Source organism: Glycine soja, chromosome 11, assembly GCF_004193775.1.
Source record: "Glycine soja cultivar W05 chromosome 11, ASM419377v2, whole genome shotgun sequence".
Taxonomy (NCBI): domain Eukaryota; kingdom Viridiplantae; phylum Streptophyta; class Magnoliopsida; order Fabales; family Fabaceae; genus Glycine; species Glycine soja.
Window position 1 is genome coordinate 49,530,559 of NC_041012.1, and position 23,886 is coordinate 49,554,444.

At 31.4% G+C, this 23,886-nt stretch overlaps 3 protein-coding genes across 12 annotated transcripts; all 3 read left to right on the plus strand.

The window, feature by feature from the left end:
• Nucleotides 1-6,782: 6,782 nt before the first annotated feature.
• On the plus strand, nt 6,783-11,507 carry LOC114374855 (E3 ubiquitin-protein ligase WAV3-like). Its single transcript, XM_028332562.1, has 2 exons — nt 6,783-7,324; nt 9,303-11,507. Exons 1-2 carry the CDS (start codon nt 7,100-7,102, stop codon nt 11,211-11,213), a joined length of 2,136 nt encoding a protein of 711 aa, XP_028188363.1. The 5' UTR covers nt 6,783-7,099; the 3' UTR covers nt 11,214-11,507.
• Nucleotides 11,508-12,836: 1,329 nt separating this feature from the next.
• On the plus strand, nt 12,837-16,895 carry LOC114375254 (receptor-like serine/threonine-protein kinase NCRK). Of its 10 annotated transcripts, none has more exons than XM_028333027.1 (6): nt 12,837-12,983; nt 14,335-14,425; nt 14,809-14,920; nt 15,504-15,617; nt 16,194-16,344; nt 16,489-16,895. In XM_028333027.1, exons 3-6 carry the CDS (start codon nt 14,809-14,811, stop codon nt 16,556-16,558), a joined length of 447 nt encoding a protein of 148 aa, XP_028188828.1. In that variant the 5' UTR covers nt 12,837-12,983; nt 14,335-14,425; the 3' UTR covers nt 16,559-16,895. The 10 variants fall into 10 exon arrangements, 4 of the variants coding, with proteins under 4 accessions (XP_028188828.1, XP_028188825.1, XP_028188827.1 ...); XR_003658736.1 differs by lacking the exon at nt 12,837-12,983 and adding an exon at nt 15,150-15,195 and having other exon boundaries at nt 12,991-14,425; nt 15,353-15,617; nt 16,086-16,344; XR_003658737.1 differs by lacking the exon at nt 12,837-12,983 and adding an exon at nt 15,150-15,195 and having other exon boundaries at nt 12,991-14,425; nt 16,086-16,344.
• Nucleotides 16,896-19,180: 2,285 nt separating this feature from the next.
• Nucleotides 19,181-23,597, plus strand: LOC114375162 (protein CNGC15c-like). Its single transcript, XM_028332914.1, has 8 exons — nt 19,181-19,433; nt 19,586-19,665; nt 19,881-20,427; nt 20,700-20,912; nt 21,151-21,449; nt 21,761-21,872; nt 22,232-22,468; nt 22,745-23,597. The coding sequence occupies exons 2-8, from the start codon at nt 19,637-19,639 to the stop codon at nt 23,345-23,347; spliced, it is 2,040 nt and encodes a 679-aa protein (XP_028188715.1). The 5' UTR covers nt 19,181-19,433; nt 19,586-19,636; the 3' UTR covers nt 23,348-23,597.
• The last annotated feature ends 289 nt before the right edge of the window (nt 23,598-23,886 follow it).

Consider the following 23,886-nt stretch of genomic DNA (forward strand, 5'->3'; position numbering starts at 1 on the left):
TCCACTGCCTATATCCTATCACAAATTATGAGTACTATGTACAAAATTAGTTTTTAACTATTTTTTAATATCTCACCTATATATACTTAAATAAACTTACAATTGTACTGTAACGCTTTTAATAAAAACAATTTGCTTGAAGAAATTATTTTCTCATAATAATGTGTATAATTAATAAGCACTTCCTCCCCTTTCGATTATAAACAATAAAAGTTTTTTATTTTTTTATCTTAAATATAAATAAATAAATTTATTTATTTATGACTTATTTAATAAGATTTTCTCCGAATAGTCTTCATTTAATAAGATTAAAAAATTATATCTGATATTAAATTCTAATGAAGAATAACTTTAAAAAAATAATTATTTTTTGATTAAAAATAATATAATTTAAAGAAATTAATTAATCTTTTTAATAAGTATGAAATATGTTTTTTTTACTTATAATAGAGATCGTGAGAATATGTAACAGAGAAAAATAAAATGAGATAATTAATGTGGTAAAAACTAATACTATTATAAAGATCTTACAGTACATCTGTAGATGAATAATATAAGTCATAGTTTATCAATGTTATTTTTTTCTCAAGAAAAAAAAGAAGTTTATCAATGTTTTAAAATAAGTAGCATGACTCGTCCACTCAACCAAAAGACACCGAAGAAGTTGAGAAAAATTCACCTCGTAATTTCAGGAACGCAGCTAATATGAAGCGAAAGATCTTAACAGAAAAAGAAAGAAAAGAAGATGAACACAGCCACCATCACAGACAAGCCATGATATTGCTCAAACTTCCACTTATGCCTTACCCGAGACTCAAGAGAGGCTTTCATTTCATCCCTACGAGACTATGACTAAACTGACAAGTCTTTTCTTAAATTAGACAAATATTTGTTAATGTACGTAAAACTTTTAACAAACTAAAATAGAAATATATAAAAGTAAATAAGTAAATTATTATAATTACTTAATGTTAAAAAATCACAAAAGAAAAATATTTTAAGAACAAGTATAATAAAAAAATGTTTTCATTCTTCATAATTGACTTTATTTTATTCTTTTTGTAATCTTCAAATTGTGTTGTGTGAGCATGTCACAAAGATTTAATTGTGTCAATTTTAATGTTATTTTATTAACTCAACTAATTAAGATCGTAAAAAAATAAACTCTGCTAATTAATAAAATAAATTATCTTATTGTGGTATTATACTAATCTATACTGATTAGACAAATAGCATTTACAATGCATAATTACTTGTTTATCATAATTTTGTAGGTTTTATAATTTTATATAAATTTAAGTATTTTAAATAAAAATTCACTCAAATATTAACATTACTAAGTGAGTGCTTGAATTAGTTTTGTGTATAGCATGATACTTTTAAAAATATGTTATTTATTAAATTAAGCAACTTCATGTCACATGGTCTATTGAAAAAAAAAAACTTAAACAACTTATCTAAAACTAATTCAATCGGCACAAATTAATATGTGTTAATGATGACGAAAATAAGGATTGTAATAGTGAAAATGAGCAATATTAATTAATCCAAACCTGAAAAAATATGCCACTAACGAAAAGACTGAATAAGAAGTAGACTTATTCGATTGATTTTCATCTTATGAGCGGGTTATTGACACTCTAATATACCTACCTATTCATACTCTAAAAATTAAACTAAAAAAACTATTTTTATTTATTAACATATTAAATATCACCCGCCAAAAAAACATATTAAATATCTCTTTGATAATAAAATAATATTTCGAAAGTACAAATATATTAAAAAGCCTTCCGTTTTCAATTAAACAAGATAACATTTAAAATATTTAGACTAAAACACGCAAAGGAAGGATATAAGGTTTTTTTTGTTGGCTTATATTAAATAAATATTTTTTTTATAATAAAGTTGATACATCAATCAATTACTATTTTACATTCTCTTCGTTTCAAAATAAATATCTTTGTATATTTCTTTACACATACCAAAAAATAAAATAAATAAATGAAAATGATACTTCATTCAAAATAGTAATTTTATAAAACTAACATTATTATTAATATCACTTTGAAAATGTAAAGTGACATTTATTAGAGAAATTAATAAAAAAAATTAATATTACATTCAAAATCTAAACAAAACACTTACTTTGAAAATGTAACGCAACACTTGTTTTTGCTAAAGTAAAATATAGTACGACAATCTTTTTATCAATAAATATTAATTATTAATTGTTTTTGTTAGTGAAAAAAAAATTAAACCCATGATCTTTTTTCATTCTTCCCTTTTCTCTTACCACTAAATTAAGTTTATAACCTAAATTTTATCTTCAACTACATTTGACTCGGAAATCTCAATTTTAATATCATTGATACCATGTACTAGTAACTACTTACTTCAACCGTAAATTTTATCCTTAAATGCAAGGGTTGGCTATACGGTGTTTTCTCGTTGTTTACCTAGTAAAAAACGCTTGTTTTCTGCAACAATTAAGATATTTAATTTTCAAAGAATGAGCCCAGGGTAAAAATCTTATTTTTTAATTCTAAACATGTTTTTTTTTTATATCACCAATCATTTTTTTGTCGGTTAAAAAACTTTTCTATTAATATTTGTCTTAGCTAAAATTATATTAATCTTTTAATAAATATTAGGAGAAAGAGATGCATGTTAAGCTTCTCTATATTTTTCAAAATTAAATTAAAAGAAGAAGAGAAAAAAAGGTTAAATAAAATATAGAGGTGAACAGTTAATTTCGTGATAATTACTTAATAAAAATTAAGGATAAAAATATCCAAGAAGTTAATGCTAAAATAGAATATTCTTGTTATAATAGTTAATTAAATTTAAAGATAAACATCCATTTTTGTTCATAAAAGTATAAAATGATGAAAAATTTATTCTCAAAAGATAAAAATAAAAATTTAGCCCAGTGTAAATAATACAATAAATTAGTTTTATTGTTAATTTCTTTTCGGTTAACATTAAGTTTTGCGCATACTTGATATTTGGTTTTATTACTTGTCACTTTATATATGCAAACAAATTTTCACGTCCTTGATGAATGGATGAACTAAATTGTTCAATAAATTGTTGATATACTTACTAATTTGTTACGAAAAAGTAATTTTTTTTTACCGCATCCATTATTTTTTTAACCATTGAAACCCAAGTGACTACTTTCTCTCATTCTCCTTTATATCTTCTCCTCCCCCAAAGTTGCACATATCTTTTTTTCTTTTTAAGGAGTGGTATCCTTACTTATTTATCACTAATTGGGAATATTATTTTTTTAAGGATTGATGATAGAAGATTTTATTACTGTTTTGTTCCTTAAAAAACTATGTATCATAAAATTAATATCCGTACAGAGTCACGGACAAACACATCGTATTGTTGTAAATGCTGAGATTTTCGGATATGTCGCTCAAATATTCAATTTTTTTTCTTAGATCAGTATGAAAAACTCAAATATTTAATATAGCTTAAAAACTTATAGTATTTCTTTAAATAAGTATTTATATATTGGGTTCATGTTTTTTCAAATGAGATTTCAATTTTAAATTTTATGAATGAAAAAAAAAATGTAATTGAATAAAAATATCTAATTAAAAATGATTAATCAGATTTTTTTTAATACAAATTAACTTATCCATACAGTTAATAAATATTTGCATCAACTTTAAGACAAAAAAAAAATGCTATTGATATATTGCAGCGAAGAATTGTCTCAATTGATTGATGCTATCAACATAAAAAAAAAAAAAAAAAGATTCTGTTTTTGTCGGCGATCTTCTTTGACGGAGAATTATTAATTACAACAGCTCATAATTTAGTAGTGGAACGATTTTTCTCTGTATTTTTTACTATATAAAAAAAAAGTCAACCAGATTCTAAATTTTCTTGTGGAGCACCAGTTCGATGTGTTTGAACGTTGAAGTTTGCTTATTCAAAAGCTAAACCAGAACGTGAAGTTTCTTCTATAAATAAAAATTAACAAATGAACGTAGTTTTACAAACCTCGATGGCCAACGGATAAAGACAACGCAGCCTTCAAACCCTAATACGTAAATAAAAAATTATATTTGTATATCCTGTTTATACAATAATGTGTAGTTATGTAATTATTATCATACCTTCTTATATTGTAATTTTTTTTTGAAAGGATTTTTATATTGTAAATCTAAGTATCACAATATCTTTCATTTTACTTTTTCTTATTGCGGTATAATTTTTTTTCGTCTCAATTTTCAATAATTAATACTCTTAAATTATTTTTTATATTTATAAAATATGTTTCTCTTTATTATTTGTTTAAATTAATTATAATTATTCCAATTTTGGTTTTAATTATTTTTGTCTTGATTTATATTTTTTTCAAAGTTAATCAAATTGAAAAAGTCCACATACAAAACAAAAGTCTTATAACATCTTCAGTGAGAGCTCAAGATCTGATTTCAGAGAGAGACCTATAATCTCTGGCACGGAGGATGGAATCTTCTATCATATCTCTTAAGATTCTCACCATTCTAAAAAAAATAGTTTTTGACTATCTCTCCCGGACAAATAATGGAGGAAAGCAACAAAAATGAAAAAGAAAGAGGGGAAGAAGATGAACTCAAAAATCTAGATCAAACAATAAACAACAATAGCAACAGATCACAGTTGAAAAAACAAGAAAATAAACAGATCCGATGACAAAATAATAAATACAAGAACAAATAAAAAATAAAAATGGAATCTTGTGAACGTTGAGGTTCGCAGAGGGGCATTGTGGTGCGCTGCGGAGGGTGAGGGACTGAGTGTTGAGAGGGTGATGATTAAGTGGAGAGGATGAGTGTTGGCTGTTGAGTTGAGAGATTCTTTTTTTAAAATAAACTTGCATGTAATTACAATTTGAACATGGTCTTTCAATCACAACAAAATTATCGTTCCCTTCCAATCATTTTTTTAATTTAAATATTTTAAAAATAAGTTTACAATCCAACTGAATGCTATAAATTGAACACATTTTTTATATAAAAATTATCCTTCTCATCCTTTATTCTTAATCTCTTATTTGTAATATCAATATCTTGTTTTAGTTTCATTTTTAATTAATGGATCTAAATCAGTATAATTGGAAAGTTTATTATAATTTTTTACAAAATTATCAAATTTAATTTTGGGGACGTTTGCTCACAACAATGTTCAAATTTAATTTTTCTGTCTCATTGTGAGTGTTTGTGTTTTTTTTTTTTGGATTAATATCCTATAATAATGATAATTTTAAATTATAGTTGTAATTAAATATTTCAATTCTTATTATATTTTTTATTTCTTAGTATTATTTATTAAATTAATTACATGTTTTTATTTTAAGCTCAATTGCAAACAAAAAAGAAAAAAATGGTGGGATCTATTATAAGACCTATAAAAAGTAATTTAACCCATGAAAAAGATAGAGAAGGCCTTATTGGCTTATATAGTCTGTATGTAACATTCAATTATAACGGAACACGCCCATACCTTTTTCATGCAGATATTAATGAGCGTGGGCAGTTCATGTAAATAAAAATAGCAATGGAGTGGGTCATTCACATTTCACGGTTGGTGTTTGTCATTTGCAACAAATACTATAAAATAAAGATGGTGATATAGTAAATACAAAAATGTACTACCAAGACAAGAAGCAGCAAGGAAACAAAAGGGCAGTTTTTATTTGTAACGTAGTTGCATGAACATTAAAAATTCATTAATTATATTTAAGATTTTACTTGTAACGCAGTTGAACATTAAAAATCTTATGGAGTGAAATTAATTTTTAAGATTTTATATTTGTTTTAAATTTAAATAATAATAATATTATAAACACGACATTATCTTCAAATTTAAATTAAATTATATTTTTGAATACCTTATATAAAATATTATTTTATAAGAAAAATAATTATATACAAATAATATAAAAAGTTTAACATAGTCATTCAATCATATTTTATCATGTTAGTTATGTTTTAAAATACTTATTTTAAAGTAATTCAAATGTTAATTTTTGATTGAATAAAACTTCTATTATTTTAAAATTAAAATTTATTTTATTTTAAGTTCTAACAAATTATATTATATGATCTTAAAAATATTATTATTGACTTCACAAACAAGTATTATTGTCTTAATTATATTATATATCTTCAAATATTAAATGTTATTTTTTATATTAATTTGATTCATTGAAAAATACAATAAAGTGATTTTAATTTATATAGTTAATATTAGTATATTGTAAATTTATTTCGGCAAACCATATTATACTCATGGACCGACCGAACAAACTCTACTCGAAATTCAGAGAACCTTACATAGTTAAATAAGGTAAGAGAAAACTTTATATTTTATCGGTTTGTATAACAAAAAGATAAAGATTATCCAGATTTCTTCTAATCTACTTCTTATACATACTCATACCTTTATGTCGTTAATTTAAACTCTAAAATGTCTTAGAAGGTACATCTTACCACCACCCACCACCATTCTAGGAGGATTGCACGTAGAATTTACTGTCGTTATGCCAAGTTTGGTAACAACTGTAAATATTTATTCCATACAGTTTCTGGAGTTAAAATACTAGTAATTTACTAATTTTATATTCTATTTCTTACATTACTTGTTATGCTTTCTGTATAATGTAAGGAATTGGCTATGATTCGTCAACATGTAAAATAAAATTTATATTTTACATATCATTAATAATAGTATTTGTTAGAGAAACGTTCATATTCTTAAGCTGAACACACAAAACCATAAAAAATCACATAATTTGGTTAAGAGAAAAACTCCTTCAGTTTTATAGTCACTGATATTGCTACAATTATGCTATTTCTCAACAAAATTTCCCCTCTATCCTCTGTGGAACCACTCATCTCCTCTCTCTCTTCATTCTTCGTTACCATACATAACAAACTCTCTGCATTCTCACTTATTATTTCTCTCTTCTATTCGTCTTCCAATGCTCAGACCCATTCAAATTCAAACTTTTCTTAGCTCCGTCACAGTGTCTTCCCATTACTGCTTCAAGATCTGATCGTGTTTTTTTTTTCTTTTTCGAGAACCAAACAGAATGGGAAGCAAATGGAGAAAAGTGAAGCTCGCTATTGGGATCAACATGTGCGTTCAAGTCCCTAAAACCATCGAACATTCTTCCTCTTCCTCTATTACCTCCGCCAAAGCCTTCTCCGACCGCGTTTCGCCGTCCGCCGACGCCTCCGGCCACCGCTCCGTCACTTCCACAAACTCCTCCGCCTCCGGGCTCCGACTCTCCGGATCCAAATCCAAATGCTCCAAGGTTCGCATTGCCCATTAACTTTAATTTCCCACTTTCACAATGGAAAGTTTGAGTTTTTTTTTTTTTTTTAAATTCCCTTTTTTTTCACTACATGGGTTGAAACTTGAAACTCATTCATTGCATATATTTATAATTTAGTATTCTGGTATTATTACAAAGGAGATTGCGCTAATTGCTAAATAGTACTGTAAATAGACATTGATATTTAGGTTCTAAATTTATAATCACTTGTTATTTATTTTTTGTAAAATAATAAGGAACCAAAAGTAAAAAGTTTTGATTGGAAAATTTAATAGTGCACCCATCTGATATTTTTCATTACAACTATTTTTTTTTTCCATTTTTTAACCAATTTAGGGCACTGGTTAGTAAAACTTTTTTTTAATTTTTTTTTGGCCCTTTGTGTTGGGGTAATTTAATCTTAATGCCATATTCTGGAAACGGTTTATAATTCATCGTTTTGGTGTTGCTTTCATCCCCATTACCATGTGTAGTAGTACTCTTTAAGGACAAGTGCATGTTTGAGAATTATTTGGATCGACACAGAATAAAATTAAGGGACCCTATACAAATAATGATAGGTTTTACTGTTTTTTTTTGTTTTTTTATTAATTGAAGGGACCCTTGCATGATGATAAGTATTGATTAAGACGAGAGCATGTATAAAGCTATACGGAAAAAGGTTGCGTTGCATTTGAGGCCTTTCAACTCTTTACGCATTGTTTCACTCATTCAACAACGCCTTAAAGAGTCAAACATCCCTTAACCTTTGATTGTGAAAATCCCAGCTGCTAATAAAGAAAAAGAAAGGGACTTTGCGGGATCAGAAATATTGAAAAGAAAGCAATATGAGCGAATCATCTTTGATTTTTATTTGACCATTATTAATTAATTTCTCGAAAAGTTCAATGTTTGAGTTGCAATTTGCCTTTGCCTTTTGGAAAATCGTATGTTGATTGTTGTTTATTTTTTTCTTTCTTGTCCTTTCTGCGTGTGTTTACCACATAACGTTGAGATTTTTAGATAGTTGTAGATTTGCCTGGGAATCCTCTAGTTTTGGTAATTAGGCATCTTAATAGTAATTTGTCGTCTGTGGTAGTAAAAATGGGTAAGCATTGTATTTCATCTTTCTATGCGCTGGTCTTAGTAGTAGTGGACCTGCATCCAGACAGAAGGGGCAGTGTTAGACAAAATAATGTAATAGTGACTTTTCTAAATTTTGCATTTATTTATGAATACTTTATACTTTATTGAGGTATTGTTCGGATTCCCAGATTTTAAAAACAGTTTTCTAAGCAACACAAAATAAAAATATTTAATGATAATAAAATTTGCTAATATTTTGAAAGCTTTTAAAATTGTATTATAGTTTTTAAGAAATTAGAATAATTTATTCAAATAAATACTATTTTTAAGCCTTGGCAGTTGGCGGTGCTGGCTTTTTTGTTTTAAAGTTTGACTAATGAAGATTAGGTATTGATCGTTGGATCATTACCTTATGTTCACTTTTTTCACGGGTGATTTTTGGTTTGATTACAATTGAAATAGAAAACTCCATTCCATAAATGTTAGGAAAATTATTAATGATATGACCGAGTTATCATAAAATGACTCGTGAATGGATTTTTTTATTTATTTTAAATATTGTATTTTGTCAATCACCTATATGCTTTTCAACTTTACTTCCTCCCCCCTCCTACCATAATTAACTACTAGGCATTCATAATAGCTTTATTATGTAAATTTAGTATCAAATAGCAATGATGACAATGCTATTACTACATGGGGTGAGATTTAAGTGGTGAGTGTAAAATGATTGTTAGAGTTTCACAGTTCTAATTACATCTACATGTCTCTTTTCCTCTTCCTCCATCTTGGTTTTAAGGGAAGTTCGTAGAGTCTTGTTTGATAAAGTTTGTAGAGTCTGTATTAGCACTTATTCTTCCTTTTCTCACATTATGTTCTACATTATCTACAGGGGACATGTGCAATTTGCCTGCACTCAATGAAACCAGGGCAGGGACATGCCATTTTTACTGCAGAGTGTTCTCACTCTTTCCATTTTCAATGCATCACGTCCAATGTAAAACACGGGAACCGGATTTGTCCTGTCTGCAGAGCAAAATGGAAAGAGGTTCCTTTTCAGAGTCGTTCTTCTAAGGTCTCCCATGACATCAACCGAGTAAATTCACCGCGAAATGATTCATGGACAACTCTCTTAGGGAGGGTTCCTTCCCAACAAGTTGGTACAGCTCCACAACATGCATCTTCTAATGATGTTACTGAACCGGCTCTCTTTGATGATGATGATGAGGTTTTGGATCAACAAACTTCAGTTACTGACGATATGAATGAGGCTGATCACAATGTAGTAAACACAATGGAGATCAAAACATATCCTGAAGTTTCAGCTGTTGCAAAGTCAGCCTCTCATGAAAACTTTGCTGTATTGATTCATCTCAAAGCTCCCCCTCATTCAGGGAGACCCAGCAACGACACTGAATCATCAGCATCGGCTCAAAACTCTCGCGCTCCAATCGATCTTGTCACGGTTCTTGATGTGAGTGGCAGCATGTCAGGCACAAAGATTGCACTACTGAAACGAGCTATGGGTTTTGTCATACAGAATCTGAGTTCATCAGACCGGCTTTCTGTCATTACCTTCTCTTGCACAGCCCGCCGCATCTTTCCTCTTAGGAGGATGACTGATGTTGGAAAACAGGAGGCACTGCAAGCTGTTGATTCTTTGGTTTCAAATGGTGTCACAAACATTGTTGAAGGCTTGAGGAAAGGTGCCAAAGTGTTTGTTGACCGCAAGTGGAAGAACCCTGTTAGCAGTATCATATTACTATCTGATGGACAGGATTCATCCATTAACAGTAGCAGGATCAATGATGTAAATGATTACCGGTCACTTGTCCCATGCTCCATTCACCGGAACAATGGTATCGGTCTGCATATACCAGTGCATGCATTTGGCTTTGGTGTTGATCATGATGCTACTGCAATGCACTCAATCTCTGAGATATCCGGGGGTACTTTTTCCTTCATTGAAGACGAGGATGTGATTCAGGATGCATTTGCACAGTGTATTGGGGGACTATTGAGTGTGGTGGTTCAGGAATTACATGTAGAAGTTCAGTGTGTTCACCGTCGTCTGCAACTTGGTTCAGTAAAAGCAGGAAGTTACCAAACTAGCTTGATTGACAGTGGAAAAAGGGCATCTATCAAGGTAGGAGATCTGTATGCTGAAGAAGAAAAAGACTTTTTGGTGACAGTCAATGTTCCGGTCGATAAGTCTAGGGATGAGATGTCTTTGATGATAGTTAGAGGTGTTTATAGGGACCCCATCACAAAAGAAATGGTGGGGTTGGGAGTAAATAATGAAGTAAAGATTCAGAGACCTAATGTAGCTAGAGATGTAGTTGTGTCAATAGAAGTAGACAAGCAGAGAAACAGGCTTCGAGCTGCTGAGGCAATGGCTGAGGCTAGAGTTAAGGCTGAGCGCGGTGATTTGTCTGCTGCAGTTTCTGTTCTGGAAAGATGTCAGCAGGCATTGTCTGAAACTATCTCTGCCAAAGCTGGTGATGAACTCTGCATATCTCTTGCTGCTGAAATGAAGGAGATGCGGGACAGGATGGTAAACCAACGTGTTTATGAGCAGTCTGGAAGGGCTTATGTTCTCTCAGGATTGTGTGCTCATTCATGGCAAAGGGCAACTGCACGAGGAGATTCTACAGACAGCACTAGTTTTGTGAATGCATACAGAACCCCTTCCATGGTAGACATGGTTTCACGTTCCCAAATCATGTTTTTGAGGCCTCCTCCACAACCTGCAAATGCCGTCAAACCTGCTAGATCTTATTCTGACCGCCAGCGAAGAAAATAGTAATGCAAACTGTTTGAAAATTTCTCCTCAGAAAAGTCTAATACATACACTTTCTGTGGAGACCTTTAACTTTCTTCTTTTATCTTTTTTTTTTTTTCCTTATGGTTTTAGCAAGATATGGGGTATAATGGAAAGTGGTAAGGGATGAGTTCTAAGTAGTTTTGAATGTATCCTTTCAAAAAAAAAGTTACGCATGTAACTTTTTTGTTTTTAGTTGAATTGTACATTTCTGGATAAGAGGGTATATGGCAACGTAGTAGAGGTATACACTATATACTTCTGATTCTTTTTTAATTATTATTATTCATTGTTAGTGTTGCTCCTTCACAAGTATTATAGCTAAGCAATCATTTTGATTTAATCTTGGGCCATAGCGACAAACAAGCATATCGTTTGGCCCATCAGTTTAATTTTAATTAAAAAAAATTCACCGTGATACTTTCCTTTATTTTATTTTTGCTAAAATATATTTTTTGTAATTATAAATATCTAAAATTTTGGAATTTGTTTTTGTAAAATTTTTGATATATTTTTCATTCTTATAGATTCCTTTTTTCTAATCTTCTTCTTCCGCAACTTCATCTTCTTCAAATTTAAATAAATATTTTTTTCTTTTATTTTCTTTAAATGTTCTGTTATGCAATGATTAACACCACCTTAATGATCCTATCTTCTTCTTTGAATTTCTCTTTCTTTCCAAAACTTAACACCTTCATTTCCAAACTCAATGTTACAAATACCAATTCCAATGTTCTATTGGAATCAAATGTTATCGACAAATTCAACAATCTGGCTTTTGAATTCATCCCTCTCAGATTAGCCTAGTGGACGAAAAAGGGAAAGAAAGATTTACAAATTTGTTGGATTTTTTATTTTTTGCATTTTGTGGTGGTTTTTAACCTCAGCTATCACTCACTCTTATAATCATTAATAGAACCAATAAAAGAGTGACATATCTAAATCTATGTCTGAGCAAAAAAGTAACATATTTTTAATTTTTTAACATATAATTTAAGTTTTAAAAAATGACACGTAGGTTCGGATTCCTCCAAGTCTAACTCTGGATAAAAAAACAACACATTTTAAATTTATGAGGATGAAAACATATAAAAAAATTTATAGGAATGAATTTCGAACTTTTTGATATTTATAAGGATGAAAAATATATTTTAACCTTTTTTTTCTTAAACGTGCTCTTCAACATCTTCAACTCAACACCATAGATTAGACTAAAGTTAAGTTTAGATAATTAAGGCTAGTCGTGAAATAAAAGAAAATGATTTTATCATTTAAAAGTTTCAATATATATTTAAAAAATAGTTCTATCAATCTAAACATAATATGTAAAATTTTATAGAAGTCCTCAGCACTAAATGGCAATTGACAAAGCCCTTAGATAATGAATTTTGTATACACTTTCCTATACTATACTTTATGTATCATTACTCTTTTAGTAATGAATGAACAGAACTAGAAGGTGTTAGAGGGTCCTTGTAAATAAGCAAAGGGGTTGCTTTCAAACAGGTGGTAGACTAAAAAGGATCCTTTTCTAAGGCTCACTTTGTTTCCTGTTTTGTGTGGATCAAGTTTTTAAAGGATAAACCCATGATAGTGGGTCTCTATACGGTGCTGTTGTTTGTTCAACCATACTCTTTCTTAATTCCCTATAATATCATTTCTAATCTGTTTATACAACATTGATATGCATATGCTAAGGAATTAATATTTTCCTTTCCATTCATGAACGTGAAAGTGAAAGTGAAGGAAAAGGTAGGTGATGTATGCATGACTAAAACATTAAACATGCAGTTTGGTGAAGGATGAATTCCCTCTAATTACTCTAAAATTTTACCTGCTTTTCTTCACTATAGTTCATCATTATTACATTCTCTGTTACCAAGTAAAATTTGATTCTGGGTCCACTATTAGAATGAACTAAAAGTTTTTATTTAGTAGAATCCTTTGGAGAGGTGTAATGATAATCATAATAACATCCCTACAGTAAAAGCAGTCCTTGCTTTGACTTTCCTATTCCAACTTCTCTTGTAACTTACACTGCTTTGGCTAAAACAACTTCAACCTTTTAGCTTTTGTCAGTACTTTCAAAGGAAACTCCTTATACTCAAAAAGAGTTTGCAATGGGGTTAACTAGGATGTGCTATTTTGGTAGTTGTCAAGTTGATTCCATTTGTAAGAGTTAGATACCATTTTATCCGCAAAGGAAGTTCTTGCAGTTCACAGTCTATATTTATTGCATGATGTAACAAACCACCTGTTGATTTTGCATGTTATGATATGAGTCCTCCTTCAATTGAACGTGTTATGTTTAGTCATATATCAGTTGCGGATTGATGTTTTATGGATTCGTTATGCTGTTCCTCAACCTACTGTAACTGTTGTATCAATACTCTTAGTTAATCTAGTCCCTACTTGGGTCACCTCATCTTTCATTTTTCAGTACTTGGGGTGGATAGGATAACCTTAACTCTGGTGTTTGTCGGCTAAACTCTCTTACTCATTTTACCTTATTTACATACACGGCCCACAAAATTGAGGTAAGATAAAGTGAGTTCCTATCTCCTTATTCAGTATGAAATGATTGTCATTCAGTTTTTTGCTGCACCATATGGATAAATGGAAATCAAACCTGGGGTTGATGTTGGCTGTTTCTGAATTGCTTGTCTGTTTATCTATTTGAGCCACAGATGATGATTGGATCGGAGAATTTGAAGATTATGTTTGTCCCTTTTAACAGGTCCACCAATTGATGCCACTTTACACACACAAACACACACAATGGAAAATTCGACTCCAGAAAAATAATCAAGATCATGATAAGTTCTATTAGTTGTTTCGGAGTCATGTTGAATGGCTGGTATATACTTTTGAAGTTATTTAGATATACTTATTCTATAGTTTGACTGCTCAGCCATCTTTCAAATGTTATGGATTGGTGATTTACTTGTATTTAGTCTTCAGATATGACAGGATGTAGTCGTGTGGTGCTTATCATCTGTTCATGAATTTATCTTGGAAAATCACCTAAGAGATGAGCTTTGTTTCTTAACATGAGGAAAATTCTTCCTCGAGATTTGCATAAAATGTTCCTTTCCTTTTATAGGGTGGAATAAACGAAGAATAAATGAAGCCTCTACTTAGTGTTGCTGTTGCTCTTGTTATTAGCTTGCTCTGTGTTTAGCACTCATTTTGTGGTTAGTATCACCATTTATAATACATTTGGTATTTGACTTTCCATCTTTCACCATATACCATTGTACTGACTGATATTTAGGTGATTTACTGCTTAAATAAAATGAAAAAAAACTACATAGAAGCTTTAAGACTTTACCCCTTCAACATCAAATAAGTGATTTTTGTTTCATTTTTTCTCTTGATTCTGCACTCATTTTTTAGTTAGTTCATAAGTGAGCATCCTATGTATATCATGTTATATTAGTAATTTTAAGTTTGTAGGGGTTCTATGCTTTACATGTTGCTTATCAAGTCATAAATTTTTTTTGGATCGATTCTCAAGTCATAAATTGAACCCAAATGAACAATTTTTGTTTCCTCTTTTGCTTGTTTTTACCATCAGATGAACCTTCTGATACTGGACCAAACAAGTGGAAATGTAGATGCTCTTCATTACAAGGGAACCATATATACTCTCTGGCTAATTGTTCCCAAGTCATGTGATTGCCATTCAGGTATACTATTGCTTTTTTTATTGGTTTCACAAAGGCTAGTCTTTTACGGGTAACCCCTTCTCCCCTTTTATAGTATTCTATCTTCTTTAGTTGATTATTTAGTTGAGCCTTGCCAGTTGCCATTGAGCATGTAGTGAAATGTAGTTTTGCAGATGCATGGTAATTAAGATTCGTTTAAAGTCATAAGGGTTTCCTTTACTAATAAATTTTAAATTTGTATTTATTGAAGGCAAAATTCATGGTAGATTGCCAAAAACTAATTGGATATGCTTAAGGTACAGGCCAAGCCTCATTCTCCCAATGTAATGCTGCAAAAATTTAAAGTTCAAAACATTGGCACTTTGACATGAAAATAATTTATCGTACCAACTTTTACTTTTTTAAGATAGCATTGAAGAGTTATTATAGTCACTAATTGATAATATGCTTAAGGTAGGAATGGTGTACCATGTACGTATTCACCACTTAGGTGATTGATATGGTTATGACAAGAATGCAGTATGGGTTCCCTATTTTAAGAGAAAGAGGGAGATTGTGGTCACGTGCTGAATATAGTCTGGTAACTGCTTTACCTTCCATGTAGATGCTGAAGAGAATGCATCCATATGGACATGTGAATGTGATCCAAACGGATTTCCTAAAGTGACATCAGATGGCCATAACCTTAGTTGTTTTAATGCCTGCAATTGCACCTGGGGTATTTTTCCTTCTTTCTCTTTTGCTTCCATCTCGGTTGTTCACTGATTGATAATTTCTAAAATGGAGTTTGATGGACTAATGCTAAACCAGTTATTATTACACAAAAAAAAATGCATATTTCCATATGTGAAAAAGATTTGGTTTAAATTGTGGTAGCATTGTAATTACAGATATTGTGTACTATTGTTGGAAAATGTGATTGATGCAACGACAGTTAATCAGTTATGGTATGGAAACTTCCAAAACCACAAGATTTTCCAACTTCTTTAAAAAAGCCTTTTTCAACTCTCAATTATGAAGGTTTAGAACAGGATTTTCCAAGAAAAACATCACTTCTTACTACGAAGGATTTTCTCTTCAACATAGTTTTATTGATGATGGCATAACTCTGAACCTTGTAGAAACTAAATGGCTTTTCCTCAGATCAAGGTACTTAATTTAATTTATAATTTTGAGTGTTCTGCAGGAACTATCAGGAAGCCACTAGGTTCAAAGAAACAAATTTCGAGCAAGATTGTAGTAATTTTTCTATCAATATGTGTTATATGAACAACTATTACATTTCTTGCCTCAGTTGTATGTCATGTCTACCGAAGGGACAAAGGTCCTATTCAATCACCAATGATCTCATCAGATAAAGAAACAAGTCACAGTAGTACCACCAACTTGATTAGTCATAGGACTTTTTCAGTGCCAGAAACAAAAGTTGCTATAACATATTACAGGTAAGTCAGTTTTTGTGTTCACTATCCTTGGAGTCTAATTTCTTAGTTAAAAGTGTATTTGTTTCAGACTGTCCACACTTTTTTTTTGCCATTAATATTTTGTTCTTAATTACCCTTTTCTCATTTTATTTTTATTTTATTTAGGATGCTTTCAGAAGGCCTCTTTGTTGTTTGGGAGCCAAAGAGAAACCTTTCATGGAAATATTATTATTAATTGCTCTAGGTGGAAGTAGTTACGTATACCGTGGTTGGCTGAAAGATGGTAGTGATGTGGCAGTCAAGAGACTAAAAGATCAGAGAGGGCCTGAGGCAGATTATCAATTTTTTACCGAGGTTGCACCTAATCTTGCTTCAGTTTTCTTTGCTTGGTTTGTCTGAGCCACTGCCAGGAAACTTGGTGTGGGGGTGAAGACTAATTTACCTTTTTAAGCAACAATGTCGTTACTTGGTTGTAGCTGTAAGCCTTTAACCTCAAAAAAATTGTGGCTTTCGTTTCCTTATGGTTGTATTTGAGATCTAGGTTATCAAATCGATATTCAAATTATGAATTGTCCGGCTAGTTTTTGAACAGCGACTCAATTTGTATGAAATCGTTAGATTCAAAGACAATCCAAAATTACTTCAAATATATTATTCAATGTAAAAATTTCAAATTAAAAAATAGATAAAATAACTTAACCAAAAGTTTTATAAAACAAATTTTTTAGTTATATACTATGAGTTTGTGAAACCTTTATTTTAGAAGAGTCAAAACGAAATAATTAAATAGTCAAATAAAGTGCATACATGACTGCATGCGTTTGATGAGTCAGCAGTGAAATAAGGTAGTAAAATAATCAAATAAGTTTGAAGTGTTTCTTCGATTTCCTTTTCATTAACAATTTAAGTCCTTATATGACTTTCAATTTTATTCATGAGGATTGGTATAAAAGAAAATATAACAAATCACACTATTCAATGATTTGTTATATTTTCTTTTATATGACTTGTTAAACTGACATTTTCCAACTTATTTTTGAACATTTTTCTATCTATGAAATGTAAGAATGTTTAGTTATTTGTAGAACTTGTTTAGTAAAGTTTAGAGGAGTTATTGGATTGTAGAAAGGAGATGCTTAAATTTTAAATTATAAAAAATAGATAAATAATGTATAATAGTAGAGCCCATTAAAAAACCCAAAAAAGTAAAAGAAAAAAAAAAAGGATTGCTAGGATAAAATGACCTTATAAATGTGCATGTTTGCATGAGGCAAAGGTTCCTCCAAACATGTACGTAATTAATATTGAGACTAAACTAACAACAGGATTGGCACTGGATGCAGAGTGTCTGCAATTATTTATTTATTTATGAAGATAGAAATGCAAAGACGTGGGGTCACAACACTCGTGCATAAAAAATCTTGGCAAATCCTTGGGATGGGTCCTCTAGCATGGATCCAGTCTGCACTTGATGAGCTTAACAATTTGATACATCTACTGAACGGAAGGTACAACCGATTGCACTTTCATTTAATGTTCTCACAAGGCCTGCTTCTCATCTCTAGGGAACATAACTTGGGGACACTCTTTGTTGGGGGAATAATCATTTCTTTGACTTTTTGCTTGGTTAATAACTGTTTCTTAACAAAATATATATATATATATATATTTTATTGGTGATATATCAATTTTTTTTCTGATTGCTTGTAAAATTCTTCTTGGTTCAAAACATTGATTGAATTTTTTTCATTTGTATGTAAGTAAATTTATTAAAAAAAATGAACAAATTTAGTAACAAAATAAATAAAAAATATCATTATTTCATAAGGATATTTTGACTTACTTTAAAGAGTTCAATCACTTAAAAAAATTGAAAATTTTAAAATAAATATAATACTCCTTCTGAAAAAATATAATTGATACTTTAGTCTTTACTTTATAATTTATATGTTATAATATCTTTGCTAAAAGCTTACGTTGAAATTATTTTCATTCTAACTATTTTGGGCTATTGTGGATTGAAAGCATTGATTGAGCGCGTCTGGGAGCGTGTGAGTTACAAGGAAGAGACACGTGTCGAGATTCGTATCTAGCGCAGTCAACTCCTCGGATCATTCGCACATTAAAATATGTGAAGGAATAAACAATTCAGTTCTCTCTCTCTCTCCTCAAAGCAACTTGTTTGGTTGGAGCGAAACCAATGCCTCATGGGGTCCTACTTACTCGCCGGACTAAGCTCTTCAAATTTATTTATTCCACTTGGATTTGGTGTATATCATATCATAATCATAATATATACATGATGTAGAAAATGAAATAAGATTCACTGACGATTAAAATTATGAATAATCTAAGTTAGGTGCGTGCAGGTGTTATGATAAAGCATATTTCCTTCCCTTCCTCAATGTGAGATGCTTGCCAATTGCCACCATGTCAAAAAATTAAATAAAAAATGCATTCTTCGTTTTCAGGGTTGCACATATGTAATTGATAAATAATTCTCTTAATTATATTTTCAATGATGTATATAAAAAATATGATTGTTGAACACACATGAATCAACTCATGTGATGAATAAGATGATAAGGTTGTTCTAATTGAATAATCTTATTTATTTTAAACATGATTGTCTCTTATGATACATGTGGTCTTTAAAGAAATTATATAAACATACTTAGCTAGATAAAGTAAAACCCAATTAGCCATTTCTACCTCATTAATGAATTAATCTTTCAGCACAGACAAAAAACTATTTTTTCTTTAATTTCCCTTATAATTAATTTGATAATTTTTCTTCAGGATTATGTATGCTGTTTTTTATAAATAAATCTCATTTTAACATGTTCGTTACTTTTAAGGGAAGGGAGACAAGTACAAAGCAAATGAATATACTACTCTTCTCACTCTGCAACTCGTTCTTCATTGCCCGAATGAACCCTTTGTTTTTCAACTCTAAAAGTGGTTTCTAGTTGGTCGGCGGCAAATCAAGAAACAGAGTGGAAGAGCTGTGCAGATGTGAGAAGTTGGTTCAATGTGGCCTGTCTTTGCTTGCAGAAGAGGGAATTGCTCGGGAATCTGTCTCACTTCACTCCCTTTTTCTTGGAATAACCGTAAGAAACCAAATCTATTGTTTGTTGGTATCTTCTTTTCATGCTTTTGATGATTCACAAACACTTTCTTGCTGCAACTTCTGTTGGTGCTTTTGGATATTCAATAAACATTTGATAAGAATACAAGGTTGAATGTTTAAATTTCTCCACAGATTCATAATTTTGATTGAAGAGAGGTTGATTGACACTTCTGGAAATTCAGTATGACTTTTGCTAACTCAAGATCTGCAAGGTTCGTTTCCTTCATAATATCTTTCAAGTTCCAAGCTATTTAATACCACCACCACCACTACTACTTCTAAGTTTAGACTACAGATAGATTACTAAACTTCAATGCTATCCTTCAACAATCAAATGCATTCTTTGAGTTTGAGTTAGTTGATAAATTGATATTTTTATAATTTATTATTAGGTTTTAATTCTAATTAGCTTCATTTCCTATTTTAGTTTTGAAGATGATCCGGAGCTAGCAAAATTTCCATCAACCAACGGTGACAATGGCGTTAAGATTAAATTTCACATTGACGGAACACAAATACCTGAGCCTAGTTCTAATATGGCTCAGAAAAAGGTGACAGGGAAGTTCTTGAAAGCTAGAATGTTGTCAAGAGTGTTCTCCGAAGACTACGACCGAGTAAATCGAAGAGTGTTAGATCCTAGGGGACAAACCATACACCGATGGAACAAGATTTTCTTGGTAGCATGTTTAGCATCTTTGTTTGTGGACCCTTTGTTCTTTTATCTTCCAGTGGTTCGAGATGAAGTGTGCATTGATATTGGAATAACTATTGAAGTTATCCTCACATTGGTAAGATCAGTGGTGGATGTCTTTTATGTGTTTCAGATTTTGATGAAGTTTCGGACGGCTTTTGTTGCTCCTTCTTCAAGAGTTTTTGGGAGAGGAGAACTTGTTGTAGGATATTATAAGATTGCATTTAGGTACCTCCGCAAGGGTTTCTGGTTAGATTTTGTTGCCGCCCTGCCCCTTCCTCAGGTACCTTGTTGAAAATTTTCTTTCTTGTACTTTTTTAACACATTTTTTTATTATTGGTTAGAATTTATTGAAAATTACAAAATCATAAGTATAGATCGTTAAATAAGAAGTGAAACTTACTTTAAATTTTATGATTAATAAAGTTTAAACAATAACATAGAATGCGTTCAAAATATTGTGTTAGAAAGTATGGTATTATTAGCATTTCTCTTGTAAGCACAAGTATGGTACTTTGACATGCAGAATGTGCCATTTTATTATGTTGATTTCAGGTGTTAATTTGGATTGTTATCCCAGCTCTTAGGGGTTCAACCATGGCAAACACAAAAAATGTCCTTCGCTTTTTCATCATTTTCCAATATATTCCGAGGCTAGTTTTGATTTTCCCACTTTCATCACAAATTGTTAAAGCTACAGGGGTTGTGACAGAAACGGCATGGGCAGGGGCTGCTTACAACCTTATGCTTTACATGCTGGCTAGCCATGTAAGTAGATGAAATTAAAACTACATTTTCTTGATTGCTCCAAGCAGCCGAAGCTTTTTCCTTTTACTTTTTTTTATCTTGTTTATTAAAGAAAATTAAGTCCCGCGTTAAGAAAAAAGGAGTTGATAGAAACAAAATTTTATTCTTTTGTGTGGTTCAACTTTGGCATAAGTTAACATTATACAACCTATTTTTTTATTTTTTTTTTTGGTTTTTGCATGGGAAATATTCTAAAAAGATTTTAGGGGCTTGCTGGTACCTTCTATCAATCGAACGTCAAGAAGCATGCTGGAGAAGTGTATGTGATTTGGAGAAGTCATTTTGTCAATATGGATTCTTTGACTGCCACAGGGTAAAAGATGCACTCAGGGTGTCCTGGTTTATGGCAAGTAATATCACAAATTTATGCTCACCAAATGCAAACGATGACTTCTATCAGTTTGGTATATACGCTGATGCCGTGACTTCCAAAGTTACATCCTCGGCATTCTTTAATAAGTACTTCTTTTGCCTGTGGTGGGGCCTGAGGAATTTGAGGTAAGTGCTATGCAGTTGTTCTGCCATGTTACCATCTTTTACACTTTGAGTTAAGCCTTAACAAACATATCATCACCTTGCTTTCTTCAAAACATTTTAATTTTAATCTTTCGGTTAGCATCATTCAATCCTAATGTCCCAAAAGTGCAACTCAGTTCTCCAGTTCTTATTTTTCTATGTTGTCATAGATAATGTCATCTACAAACTCTGATAAAACGAGAGTTATTTTTCTCTTTTGTATTCTCTAGCTGCTCATGACTCACTAGAATTATCCCTTTGGGTATTAATGCTTTTCTGATTGGAGGGTGCAGTTCTTTGGGACAAGGCCTTCTTACTAGCACACATGTTGGAGAAATAATGGTCGCCATTGTTGTTGCAACCCTTGGATTGGTTCTTTTTGCACTGCTAATTGGTAATATGCAGGTAATTAAAGTATGCATGCCACTTCATTTAACTATATTTCTCGATGTTACAATGTATATTACCCACAATTCTATTGTGTGTGTGTAATGTAAAGTAGGAAGTTTCGCATTAGAAAATTAAAGAATGATAAATGCATTTAACTTAAGCTTGTATGGATCAACACTAACTGGCTAGTCTAGTCCAATATTAATTTCATACATTTGGTCATACTCAAATCCAAGACTTAAGTCCACACTTGCTTGGAGAAAGTGACAAAATAAATTGAATTTGAAAATGTTTCATCCTTCTAAATTGACATTAATTAGGCATATCTATCTATCTATCTATATATGTATGCTAATAGAAGTTGAATTTCGCAGACATATCTCCAATCAACTACTGTTCGCTTAGAAGAGTGGAGGGTGAAAAGAACTGATACAGAACAATGGATGCATCACAGGCAACTACCTCCAGAACTAAGAGAAACTGTGCGAAAATATGACCAATACAAATGGTTGGCTACACGAGGAGTCGATGAAGAAGCTCTTCTTAAAGGACTTCCCGTGGATCTTCGGAGAGACATCAAGCGCCACCTCTGTCTTGATCTAGTCCGAGGAGTAAGTCTCATGAGACATCAAACTTTACAACATAATAATTAGTCTAGCAATACTACATTTAATTAAGAACACCCACTTCTCAATATTAAATCTTGGTCGTGGCATATATATAATAAATAGAATTTAATTAAATTCCAACAATTTCTTTTTAACCTTGCTCAAATTGGATTCTTTGAATTTTTCTATAGACAAGTTATTTAAACTTCGTAATTTGTACGAGGAATATTAGATAGTTGGTCTTGAAAAATGAAATCTTGATTAATTAATTATTAACAGGTGCCATTATTTGATCAAATGGACGAGAGAATGCTGGACGCAATATGCGAGAGACTAAAGCCAGCATTGTGCACAGAGGGCACGTTTCTGGTCCGCGAGGGTGATCCTGTGAACGAGATGCTCTTCATAATCCGAGGCCATCTCGATTCTTACACCACCAACGGGGGCCGGGCCGGGTTCTTCAACTCGTGCCGTATTGGACCGGGCGATTTCTGCGGCGAGGAGCTTCTGACATGGGCCTTGGACCCACGGCCCAGTGTGATACTCCCCTCATCCACTCGAACAGTGAAATCCATCTCAGAAGTGGAGGCCTTTGCACTCATAGCCGAAGACCTGAAATTCGTTGCGTCACAGTTTAGACGACTACACAGCAAACAACTCAGACATAAGTTCAGGTTTTACTCTCACCACTGGAGAACTTGGGCTGCGTGTTTCATTCAAGCTGCATGGAGAAGGCACAAGAAAAGAAAGCAAGTGGCTGAACTAAGGGCAAGGGCAATTAATGTTAATATTGCTGAGCCTGAAACACCAACTAGGACAGATTCTGGCCTTGTAAGCTCCTTGCAGAAGCCAGCAGAACCTGATTTCTCTGTTGATGAATGATATTATTAATTAGTCAATGTACATTATTAACTTATATAGTCTCTTGCTCGGTTACGTGTAGTTTTTGTTTTCACGATTTGTTCATATAAATTAGAGATAGGGATTCTTGTGAAAAATTGAGTAACTGTGCTTTATTAATTATTAGAATGCATGCACGTGGAATCCGAAGCTATGAATGATGATGAGCTAGAAAACAGTCTAAATTATATGTTATAGAAGTTCAATTGTGGTTTGAACAGAGGAGATTTAATCTTAGAGATGTGAATTATGGTATGACCAATTCCTTGTTGTCTTGAAATTAAGTTCTAACACGGGGAAAGGCTCTTGTGTAAGAGGGTGCATTCAAAATGTAATATAAATATCAATTCTACTAACGATTTTTTTTTTTTTTACAGATTCTACTAACATTTTAAACATTTGAATTAACTATGACAATTAATAATTCCTTAATGTTTTAAAGATTTTTCATTAAAAAAAATGTAAACTAATGTACATGTGGATTAGTTATCACCTTTAGGACATATCCAATGATGATTTTT